The sequence below is a fragment of the Esox lucius genome, chromosome 22 (assembly GCF_011004845.1).
Source record: "Esox lucius isolate fEsoLuc1 chromosome 22, fEsoLuc1.pri, whole genome shotgun sequence".
Taxonomy (NCBI): domain Eukaryota; kingdom Metazoa; phylum Chordata; class Actinopteri; order Esociformes; family Esocidae; genus Esox; species Esox lucius.
In genome coordinates, this window is record NC_047590.1 from 19,056,068 (window position 1) to 19,069,085 (window position 13,018).

The following is a 13,018-nucleotide window of genomic DNA, read 5'->3' on the forward strand; positions in this document are numbered from 1 at the left end:
TAACACAATGTTTAATGGTGTCTAGTGAAATATTCAAACTTGAATGTGTGACAAAATGATCTAATGTTGAAATGCTATACTTACTCACAGCTGTTTTATAGTTCTGTGGCATAGTGATTAAAGACACAGCGCCTTATGTGGGAGACCAGGGTTTGAATCCAGGGAGGGCAGTAACATTCATCACATTTAATTGCGGGATGACTGAACTAGGCTTGCCTGGTTCCTTTTCTGGTTGTTGGATGACGTAGAAACCCTTTCAAATTGTTCAGAGAGGATACCCACAAGTTGCACAGAATTCTTTATGAACATTTGAAAAATAAAAAACTGTTTGGCTCTGAAGGCAGGCAACCCTACCCACTGCTCAGCACAGAGTTTATGAATTTCAAGGGATGAGTAATGGCCATTCCAAGGTCTGGAAAATATGTAATACATGCATTTTAATGTTACAGCTAGGGTTAAGGTTAGATATCACAGCACTGGGGTTAAGGTTAGTGTTAAGGTTAGATATCACAGCACTGGGGTTAAGGTTGGGAATTACAGCACTGGGGTTAAGGTAAGATATCACAGCACTGGGGTTAAGGTTAGATATCACAGCACTGGGGTTAAGGTTAGATATCACAGCACTGGGGTTAAGGTTAGGGTTAAGGTTGGGTTTTACAGCACTGGGGTTAAGGTTAGGGTTAAGGTTGGGTATTACAGCACTGGGGTTAAGGTTAGGGTTAAGGTTGGGTATTACAGCACTGGGGTTCTCATCTAGTCATTAGTCTTGTCATGTATATGTTCCCTCTGCTTCCCTTATCTTTGTGCGTGATTGTCTTCTCTTGAGCTACGTCAGGTTGTTCGCTCTTTATTTTCAATGTGACCTTTACTGTTGGGTCAAGTTATTTACCTTTACCCTGTGAGGTTACTATTAAACACTCCTTCAAGATATTCCTTTGTTCTGGCTCCTCCTTCGTTACGCCTGACACTGCACTTGAAGATGTCACGGTAAAAGGAAGGCAGGACACAAGGCGAAAGTAGGAAAACATCCTTTTAATGTTCTTAGTGAAATAAACCAATAAAAGGAGGGGCACAGCCGCAAACCGAGGCACATGGCAACAAACAATGATCCATAAACTGAGAAATGAAAAGGGCAACTTAAACAGGGTCCCCAAATAGAGGCAATGTGGGGCAGCTGTCTCTTATTGGGGCCTATCAAAAGTGGAGCGAAGAGATGCCTTGAGCCCCCCCCAGCCATGACCTGACAAACTTTTGTCCACCCCTTCGGTCTTGGCCTTACCTTGGTCTAGTTTTAGTTGGTCTTGAACACAACAAAAGTTATTTGTCTTCTATAGTCCATGTCAGGCAAAATGTACCAGTTGTAGTTGTTTAAGGTGAAGTGATCTCATTTCAGTGATCTCATTTCAGTGATCTTATTTAATCGATAAGCAGCACTAAAGCAAGTCATACATTTCAATGTGGTCAACTGTAAGTCAAACATGCCTTATAAATACAAGGAAAGCATGTCATTTTCTACAGTAAGGTAATGTAGTATGTTGAGGACTGACTACCTTGTATCCTGACAATCACCGTCCACAAACATATCAGCATCAGCCAAGTCAGAGCAGAGACACACATCTTAGTCTACAGGAGTGGCACCAAGTCTCACGTTGGATTATTCATCCAGGTTTCTGTAAGAAATAACCCAACATTTATAACTTATTACAATTACTTATAAACGTATTACAATTTAGGCTCTTTTACAAATGTCCTAAAACCACTTTGTAAAGAAGTCTTTCTGTTAGTGCGAACTGTGTTCCTTGTTGTTTTTGCCTCTTCTAGGGTCTGCTATATGGTCAGCTATGTTTTGTCTGTCTATTTTTAACTTTATTTTCTCTAAATCTCTCGTTTGTAATATTCTCACTGTAGCATGGATCTTAAGAACAGTCAGATATTTACTTACCTTATCAACTACCCAGACTAGTCCTGTTGAAGATTCAGGGTCGGTGCTGTAGTGACCTCATCTTACTGGCAGACTGTCTCCCTGTAGATGAATCTAAGAGTCAGAGGATGACATGTGTGACACAACTCTCTCTGCATTATAACCCTCTATTCAACATTATAACCCTTAATAATCAATTATGTAGCACTTTAACATCACAACCATTAATTAACAGTAGTGTAGTATTTTAACCCTGCTCACTCACTGCTTGGTGAATGAATGCAAAACTGGATAATGACTCTTTTGCAGTGGTTCTGGAGTATTTCAGCAAAGATCTGACGCTATCTCTAGAACAACAACTACATTACATTCAGCAGATTTGTCCTATTATAGGTCACACCCTCCATGCTTCAGGGACCCAGGAACAGTGTTGACGTCAACCTCCACTAAACCATGAAAGAGAAAGTGATATACAGTATAAGCCGCTAAGGGACTGACCGTGTTTAATGACATGGGGTATCCGGAGCAGGGGCGTAGGTTACTTAATACATAAGTGGGACATGTCCCCCCACCTTTTGAAAATGGCATTTTGTCCCTGCCAACATTTTATCAACAGAACTTTATTGTAAGAGAAGATCAAACTCTGTGCTTTAGAAAGGTGGCAGGACGTTAAACAATTGCATAATTTGAATAAGACTGGATTTAGGACCACATGGAGGCACTTTGCTTTGAGGTAGGTGCTGGAAAGGTCATGCTCACCGTGCTGTTTACAGCAGTAGAATAGAGGCTACCATTGCTACTAGTAACAGTTCATCTCTGGCTCATGAAAGTTTGGTAATCTAGCTGACATCCCCTCTAGCTAATGAAATCCAATCAAACTTTGTTTATATATAGCGCATTTCCTACAACAGGTATTTCAATGCGCTTTAACAGTTTGATACATGTTTGAATTGCAGTCAGGATAGAACTCAAATAATGTTCCGGACAATGGATACAGATTACTGTGTAAAAGTGCTATCAAGACAAGTTAATTTAATCAATAGAAAGCCAGGCGAAAAGGATGTCTTAAGTGCCTTTTTAAAAAATGCCAGTAGTATCTGATTCCCTCAAATAGTCTGGTACGCTGTTCCAAAGGACTGGTCCATAGTGGCTGAAGGAGGCTCCACTAGAGGTTTTGGTTCTGACCCTGGGCACAACCAAAAGACCAGTACCAGATGATCTGAGGGACCGGCTGAGCACATCTAAAAACCATGTCAGACAAGTATTCAACAGGGCAAGTTTGTAATCAAATCTATCTTCATAGGCAGCCAATGTAGAGTCTTTAAGATAGGTGTTATGTGTTCTCTCTTTTTTGTATTTGAAAGAACAGCTGCATTTTGAATTAATTGCAGTTTGCCAATAACAACCTCCCATAATGTTTCAATCAGGTAGATATACCATAAGCCTTATCACTACAAAGAGGCTGTCAAATAAGACACTTCGTTTTCAGGAGAGGTGGTTCAAAGAATTCCAGGAGCTCCACTACAGTCCTAGTGTGCATGGAGTGTTATGCTTCTATTGTGCAAAAGTTTCAAAAAACTCTGATGCTGCATTTGACAACTCTGGATTCAGAGAATGGAAAACATAAAAAGTTGCTTTACATTCAAACAGCCAGTCACACAAGGTTGCTATGACTACACACAGTCAAGCAAGATCAGTTGATACCCAAGTGTTAACTCCTCTTAAAGGAGAAAGAACAGAGACAAAATTCTCTTGGCACAGTTTAACCATTTATAATTATTTGCAAATAAGAGAGAAGTGTCAAACGCTTACAAACATAATCATCCGAGGAGTCTCCAAAGCATTTGGAAATACATTTCGATACTTATAGAGGAATGGGTGGAGATAAGAATCTGCATGGTCATACCACATAAACAACACATGTTCCATATCCATCCTACCTTCTGTTGTGTATCTTCCTCTATCCTGTCCTAAAACCCATTGTTCTGCATCCATCCCTGTCCTGGTGAAGATTTACATTTACCTCAACACCTCGTACTTCCTGTACCACAGCACAACCGACATTCCTTGTCTTATCTAAACATGGGGTTTCAATACATTAATCAATAAGAATGCATCAGTTCAAGATATTTCCATAACACTGTCCACGGAACATCTCTCTTCAACACTGAAAGTCCATTGAGTATTTCATGACGATCTTTAGTGAACAGAGACTGCACAGGTACTCGGAAATAGAGAAATGTCCTTCACAACTGCGGTCCTTCTGTAATTCGGCGATGCCATAAAAAAAATTGTTTTCTTTACTACATAATGCGCTACATCCACGATATGTACAAACTGTCTTTAATTTAAGGATAGTGATCATATGAAGCCATTTATTACCACATAGTTGTTTGGCTCCTTTTTATATCATTATGATAACAGAAATCACCCAAATGGCCCTGATCAAAAGTGGACATACCTTGAATGTTTGGCCTTGTTACAGACAGTCAAGGTGACACACACAGATGGAAATGGCAATTAAAGGGAAATTTCCCACAACTGTGGCCTTTAAAGTTGCAATAAGTGTCTGTGTACCAATAGTCATTGAGTTGGTTAGCTCTCATGTGGGTACACTGAGCAGGCTAGATGCTGAGCCATGGGGAGCAGAAAAGAACTGTCAAAAGACCTGCGTAATAAGGTATGGTAATTTATACATATGGAAAAGCATATAAAAACATATCCAAAGCCTTGCAAATGCCAGTCAGTAAAGTTCAATCACTTATTAAGAAGTGGAAAATTTGGGGATCTCTTGATACAAAGCCAAGGTATGGTAGACCAAGAAAGATTTCAGACAAAACTGCCAGAAGAATTGTTCAGGATACAACGATACAGTTCGTATTTATAGTGGAAAAGGCGTGTGGTCAGATGCTGCCCATCTGTCTTGTGTCACATAGGTTTTACCCCAAGGGCGGGCTGTCTCCCTCCCTTATCCTTCCTGCCATAATGTTGCGTTTACCTAAAGAAAACAATTGCTCCTACTTCCCCCCAAGGGCCTCATTCCTAAGGAACAAAAGGACTGATAGCCTTCTTGGTCTAGGCAGGAGAACATGGTCAGAGTACCTAGTGATGCTCTGATATTATACAGACGTGTGTCACAATCAAAGTAAAGATTTACATACCAGCCAACAGAAAGACAGAAATTTCCCAAATGTACCTCAGTTAAAAATGTCCATAACAATCCATCCTCTTGATACCAAATTAACCCTTGGTATCAATCCTTAAACAGGTTACACATTAGGATGTAGACTGCAACAAAACAGTACTCTGTAACAACATGACCCTGTTGATATCATTACCCTAATGATCAGAGAACGGAACAAATCTGAAATGTCTGGATCCTGATATACATGCTTCTAGACCATTAACTTCGTATTCACACATTTTCATTATACAGAATTATAACATAGTACAGCAAAACCTTTTATGTAAAAATCATTGGTCAAAGGAAATGAATTCAAGTGACACATATATTGACAGTATGGGATATGTAGCATCGACACGTGAGTGTGTAAACACATATCACTGAATACATCCTTCAATTTGTCACTGGTTCAAATCCTCTCATGCCAATTACTCGATTCACTGAAAAGTCCTATCATGGTTCCAATTAGATGTACTTCCAAAGTCATCACAAATGTTTCTGCTCCTCCAAACGTCAGACAGTCAGTTATTAACCATTTCTTGGCAGACCCTTGTAACAAAGCGTGAAAGTCAGATGTATATTCCAAGATGTTGTCCTTCATAGCTCAAATGCCGGTTACCATGACACAGCTCTTGTTGTCTCCATTCTAGCTGCTTTATCAGCCAGGTCAGGAGAATCTGTGTGTTCTCCTATGTAAATGCCAAGATGACCAGTTTTATCTAAGGGCTCTATAGCTGCAGGCCGGGTCGGAAGTGATGGTTACTAGCACCAGAAAATTCACTTTTCCCTCAGTGACTTCAATTCACTGTGCCTAACCTTTGAACACCGAAGCCCTCCTGTAGCATGTGTCGTCGACCCCAGGCTCCTCTCTCAGCTACCTGGACGGCAGATGAGATGTTCCTGGTATGGACCCAATCAGCGTGGCATGAGTTCATTCAGTTGGTCTTTCCCTGCCCCCGTAAACGTTGTCCAGAACTGGAGCTTTCCTTCACCTCCATCCTCTCGGTTGGAGGCTGCCTTCTCCATCTCATGGCAGAATCGTCAGGACTAGGATTAGTCCGGCTCACAGGAACCCAGGACCTCTCTGTAGATGTGTGGCGCCTCAGTGTAGACTCTTAATGCATTAGAACCCTACCAAACACTCAAACCTATATTTCCAATGTCTTTCTGCTTCCTTTGTCTAAATAGATTAGAACAGTTGTAAACAGTAACAGTATAGTTACAAATATTAACATTTCTGGTGCATCTGTTCTGCTAGTGTGGCAAAATAACAATTCCACTATTTTCTATAGTTGGTTTAACAACCAACAAATAACAAAACAACACAAAGAACAGAAGAACAAAATGTTTTCCCATTACTGTTCCAATTACTCATCAGTGAAGATAGTTTGCTTACATTGAAGTATCACTCTCAAAGATCTCAGTTGGTATATAATTACATCTGTTTGTGTTGTATCGGAACTACAATCAAATTCAGCATTGTTTCACATAAATGATCAAATACCTTATTCAAATGACGTAACTGTTATTGAGCCTAATTTCTCTACAAGATGAAACTCAGTGTGAATTTCTCTAAGTCTCTTCTTATTATCTTAGCACATCAAAGACACTCTGTAATCCTGTCATAAATCATGACCCCCCCCCCCCCCTTTATGCCCTATCTCCACAGAGCTCACCCTGGAGTGGGGGATGGTTTACTAACCTAAGGATAACGGACCCTAGTCTTGAAGAATTGTCCCCTTATCAATTAGGGACACATTCCAATCTCATAGGACAGAGTGGTGTTATCTTGAGAAAACAAACCAGGCCAGACAATAGCAAGCAAACCTTTTTGTCTCAACATACACCTCAAAGAAACATCGGTTAATCATTAACATTCCAATGATTGCCTACTAGGACAGAAATTAAGTACACAGGTATACATGTCTATAAAAATAATGAAGAGTCATTGAATAAGTAAAAAACATGGACTTGACATTTCCGGTTCCTTCAAGTCAAAACCAGAATAATGAACACCAAGTATTCAATGTAGCCGAATTAGAATACCCAATCTTGACAATGTCACCAGTAAGTCTGTTTCTCTTCTAAAGAGTTCAAACAAGTCAGAAAACCCATCTCAAAAAGCCCCCCACCCCACACACTGACATGTATGTTCAAACTGAACATACATGTTGGGGAAATGACCACAGGTGAGAACAGGCAGAACATAGTTCTAAGCTACTTTGATATGAGGGGAAAGGTTGGTAAAGGCCAACCCAGGGGGTCTGCCCCCCTTCCTGGAGCCAAGGAAAGTTACCACTGTTGGGGAAGTTTCTGAAGCCTGAGGCATTCTTATTGATTAAAGGACTTGAGTCCCATTGTTTAGATAGGTAAAGGAATGTGGGGGATCTGGTATTTGCATAGGGGGCATCTATTGTCTGTCCAGATACTGTAAGAACTCTTAGAATTGAAGAGGTAATTTATGGCAGAAAGGATAAGGTGGGGGAAGATAGCATTTGACTTGTGTGATAAAACAAAAGGGAATGTGTTTGATTGACATGAGACAGATGGCAGCATCTTACCACACCCCTTTTTCCTATGTGATATATACGGTTGAATGAGCTATATGGAGTTAGAGACTCCTCAGACGATTATGTGTGTGTAAGCGGTTGACGCGTCTCTCATAATAGTCTCTGTGCATAATAATTAATAAAACGGTTATAATGTACAAAGAGAACTTTGTTTCTGTGTCCCTTACTCCAAGTGTCGATACATGGAATTACCATCACACCACACAAAAACACGACATGGTCTACAGACTGTCTGTAGTAAGAGCCATCATACACCCAACTTAGCTTATATCCCACTCCTGACACCAATGTAGCATCTGGTGGGGCAGTGTCTCTAACCCACAACCTTTGTCTCCCTAGGCAGAGACACTACCCACTACTCCAAATAGGGATATCCCATTTAAACTGAAAGGTCAGAGTTATTGCTCTACCCATCTAATATCGTTGCTGTTCACAAAAAAATTGCTTATCTTATCAACAGTAGGGGGGAAAACTCTCAAGAAAGGCCAAGTTTAACAGAGAACAGATGCATGAAGTCACTAAAATCAAGGAACAATCAGGGAATGATCCCCAGGATACTCCAACCTAGATCTCTAAATACAGTCACATCAATCTACCCCATTTGTAACCCCCCCCCTACAGGCGGTTCAGCGTTCCTGCGTGTTCCTGTTGGATCGCCCGTGGCGAGGCCAAAGAGGCTGCCGGAACTGTCTCTATCGTTGCGGGAACATAACATCTAAACAGTCGTTCTCCTGATTCCCACTGGTATCTTCCCAAATTCAATGTCCAGTCCAACGTCCATACAGGTTGCATGAAGAGACATAGGGGCACAATTCCCCTACTGTCAGAAAACAAACAAGACATCTTCCTCGCATTTCGCACAGACAGTTGCACAGAAACCAATTCCACCAACAGAGAGTCCTGCACGAATCGCCCCACAATAAGCTAACTGCATGGGAATTGTTGTCAGGACATGGAACAAAACTACAGTTGCTATAACTGAAATACCCTCAATATAACTTCTAGTTACCATTCTTTCTCAAACCCATCAATCCTGACATACCGAAACCAACCACCTAGTTTACTAAATCCTACGAAATGGTATAAATGCTGTATACTCTAAATATGTCAGAGAGAAAAAAAACAGGGTTGTGTTGAGGAATGATCTCACTGGTTGATGCTTTCTGGTCCGTCTCCTCTGACCGTCAGCACCCCTCCCTCAGGCGGTTCAGCGTTCCTGCGTGTTCCTGTTGGATCGCCCGCGGCGAGGCCAAAGACGCAGCCGGAACTGTCTCTATCGTTGTGGGAACACAACATCTGAACAGTCGTGGTCCTGATTCCCACTGGTATCTTCCCAAATCCAATGTCCAGTCCAACGTCTAGTGGTAGCTTCATAAATGTAAACGTAGCGGTTAGCATAGTCTGTTCCTCAACCCAGGGTCTGTAGTCTTCTTTAGTCTCAGTCAGTGCAAACACTGGAGATTACGGATCTGGTATGTACTATTCTCCCCTTATGGACCTTTTCTTGACCCGCGTAGACACGCTCAACACTTCCAAAGTGGAGCAAAACGGCCTACTGCATCACCACGTTCACAACGAAAAGGTCCATAGAGCAAAACCAATCAGGGGCTATCTTGGCCATCAGCGGGTTTGGCTAAGTCGATTGTAGGGAAATGTTCTCCAATGATGCAGTGTCGCCAGGCGGGATGGGACCACGCAAACCTCCAAAGAGTCCCAGTGATCGGCCTGACGGAACACCGCGGGAGGGTGGGGGCAGTCAGAGGGACGATCCATCCAACCTGAGCAAGAGGAACTACAACACAGAAATCAATAAACCCTACACAAACTGTCCCAAAACTTCCATCAGTAACCACTTTCTACATACTGTAGCCTAAACCTTCCAAATAATACCATACTATACCTTCTGCAACTTCCATACGACACCTCTGCCATATTCCTCCAATCTGCCCAGCAGACCACGCATCCATCACTGAATGAAAATACCATTAACCGGAAAAACCTAATAACTCTCAAAAATACTCTCAAAGATACACATGCCTAGACAACAGAAACATTAACTTTTGTCGCCAAATACGTACCACAGCGCTTACGCAACATCAAATGCAGCAAAAAAAATGTGTGGCGAAACAAACCCATAAGTATTAATACATCTCATTACACGTGAGCGTCCCCCTCATTTAATGTGCCCTAACACATATACCCGTGCCCTAATGCATAGAAGTGCCCTAACACTTTCATCTCAATTAACATGCCCTAACATCGTTAATAGACTCGTCGGCCCGTAAGTGAGAAGCTCAAGGCCCTAACCTTATCTGCAGATTTTAAATGTGCCCTAACACATATACCTGCGCCCTAACGCAAAAAGGTGCCCTTACCTCTTGATTTCAAAATGTAAGCCTGGGTTCCTGTACTGATGAATCCCAAAAGTAATTTAAGCTGGGCGCCCTGACTCTCACCCTTTTTGCAGCCAGTCCACGAGCGGGGGAGGATTTGGGCTCGGGGACCCAGTCACCGGCCGTGCACGGACAACCCGCTAGGATTTGAATACGAGACACCAGGCTAAGTAACCAAGGACGAGATCCCAAAGTGTGATGGCAATTTCATCTATCAGAACTTTTAAAGGAGGAAGTACAGAGACAAAATTCTCCTGGCATAATTCAATTTATTTGCAAATAGAGAGACGCATCAAACGCTTACAAACATAATCATCCAAGGAGTCTCTAACTTAATACATGAACAGTTCATATTTATAGTGGAAAAGGGGTGTGGTAAGTTGCTGGCCATCTGTTTTGTGTCACATATGTTTTACCTAAAGGGAGGGCTGTCCCCCCCACCTTATCCTTTCTGCCAGACATTACCCAAATGTACCTTAGTTCAACATTTCCATAACACATTATGTTAATTCCTTAAGTCTGACAGATAGGCTACTGAAATGTAATTGATTATAAAATGAAGTGACCTACCCTTGGACTTGTCAACCATGGTCATCACCAGACCTCGGCTTTCGGGTCTCTAGCCCCTGATGTTTTTTGGTCAGCCCATCTCATCAGTTCATCACATGCCTGTTGTTTTGTTTATGTAACCATGTGGAAATTGTCTATGTATTGGGCATTGTCTGGTACCATTTTCTTGGTTTTGCCACTAAGAGGATGACGTAATCACGCAGCACAAATAAGGATAAAAAAACCCAGAAATGAGTCAGTCAGTTACCATTTGCATAGACCAGGAAAGGTCATGGTTAAAGGTGGAGGAGATTCAGAAGTTTTGTTTATGCAATTTATGGTCAAGGTTGATGGATGGTTAAGGATTTTGTTAGTGAACCACAATCATCACACCTACAAATAGCAAAATTGTAAGTTGGGTTCGTTTACATACATTCAGTTACAGGGATATAATGTAGTTATATTGATTCAATTGTATATTTTTGGGTTAGGGTTAGTTTATTCAATGTTAATTTAAAATGAATAATGTACTTCACAGACAACAGGAACTGAATAAAGTGAACCAGGACACGTGTGGGGAAAAGCATGTGCGTCACCTCAAAGTAAGTGAGGAAGTGATCGATGCATTCCAAATGAATAACATTTTATGTTTAAGTACGTGGTTAAGATGACTAATGTTATTCTTTGTATTGCTTATAGAAAGTGCCACTACTGTACATTTGTACTGTTTTATTTTATATGTTTTTAGTTTATTTAAATTGTCAAACACTAGGAGAGCTGTGCACCATTTAGTGGACATTATTCCCGATTTGAACTTTTTTTCCTATTCACTATCCAAATAACAGGACTCAAATTGTGATTTGTTGCCTGAGCATCCTGACGGCCTACATTTACCACACACACCTGGACCCCATTTGTGATATTCCCCCCAGTATATGTGTTCCCTCTGCTCCCCTGATCTTCATGTGTAATTGTCTCGTGCTACGAGTTACGTCGGATTCGTTTATATTGTTACTTACCCAGACTGTTGGCACTCTAAGTTGTTTTTCTCTTGTCCGTGTGGACAGAAATAAATCTTCCTTCGTGACTCCAATGTTCCGCTCATCATTTCCATGAAGTCCTGACATTTACCATAGGCTTACTTAAACGTAGCTACTGAAGGTTGTATCAGGCAACGTTTTGTATATCCTGAACAAATCCAATTGCGTAATATGTTTTGTGCTATTTCGTTTCATGGCACAATAATGTAAGTTTTTCTTTCATTCGTGAATGAGATTGATACAATATCTATAAATATAAGTGACAATAACTGACTTTTTCGTCAGGTAAAAATATGAGAGAATTGTGGTAACATCTACTGTAACCGATATAACCCCAAAAAGCATGCACAGATACATACCTCAAAAATCCATCAGAAATATTTGAAATATAACCATAAACAATTTTATTTTAGGCTGAATATAACAAAGCTTCTGAAGTTTGTGGCCAACAAAGTATGTCTATCCTGAATAATTCCTAATGCCTTATTTGCTTTGACTGCAGCGGGGCTCAAACACTGGTCCCTGTGTGTGCGAGTTTGTGTCTCTAACCACTACGCTATTTAATGTAGGGGTAGGGGTAGTAAGTCAGTCAGTCAATTTCTCACTCACTCTTACACTCTTTATTTGTCAGTAAAGTGGTTCTCAGGCTTTTGCAAATTATCTGGAAACAAGTGAATGGTTTATTGATTTAGATCCCCAAATAAAGCAGAAAACACAAATAACAAAACAGAGCTACACCGATAGACCAGATCAGTCTCTTAAATTGACTAAATTGTCTTCTTAATGGACTTCTTAATGTCTAAACAAACTACTAGAAATAAGCATCAGAACCCCTGACTTGTAGGGTCCTGTAAAGCTCAGTTTGCAGAGCAAAGTGCTTGCAACATTGTAGGTGCGGTTCCCACAGGGGACTAGGTGGGAAATGTATGCACAACTCTACTGTAAGTTGTTCTGGGTTACATTGTTAGCTGAATGATGTACATATAAACTTGTTCCACAGGGTTTTGTGTTGACTGGAGCCTGTTAAGACTTGTCCTTCATCTACACCCAGTTTACACCCTTTCCAGTAATTCTTTTGTTGACTGTAGAACTATGATTAGGCTTTTGATCAAGATAAAGACAAATGTGCTGATTTTATTTGTTGTTTGTATTTTATTTTGTGTGGGGGGAATTGCCTACAAGAACTGTACACTGACGCTAAATTGACTATTCATTGAATTGATGACCCTCCCTGTTATAACATCATATGAAATATAAAGCTTAAGGTTGAATAAACAGCTCTGGAAAAAATTAAGAGACCACTGCACCTTTTTCTTAAGAAACCACTGCAATTTGAAGGCTTCTGTTCCTCATTCTAAATT

At 40.8% G+C, this 13,018-nt stretch overlaps 1 protein-coding gene across 11 annotated transcripts in view; it reads right to left on the reverse strand.

Moving 5' to 3' along the window:
- LOC106024153 (OX-2 membrane glycoprotein-like) overlaps positions 1-13,018 on the reverse strand; it is a 100,567-nt gene that overhangs the window by 79,186 nt on the left and 8,363 nt on the right. For 3 of the 11 annotated variants that reach the window (XM_034289580.1, XM_034289572.1, XM_034289575.1), the window contains exons 2-3: positions 1,943-2,035; positions 1,551-1,670 (exon numbers count right to left, since the gene is read on the reverse strand). The exons of 2 other annotated variants lie outside the window; for them this stretch is intronic. In XM_034289580.1, coding sequence (XP_034145471.1) covers positions 1,551-1,617 — 67 coding nt within the window. In that variant the 5' untranslated portion in view covers positions 1,618-1,670; positions 1,943-2,035. Of the gene's footprint in view, positions 1-1,550; positions 1,671-1,942; positions 2,036-5,921; positions 5,964-8,266; positions 9,468-9,575; positions 9,645-10,638; positions 13,001-13,018 lie in introns of those variants that run through there. 6 more of the 11 variants (XM_034289578.1, XM_034289573.1, XM_034289576.1 and 3 more) reach the window with 6 other exon arrangements.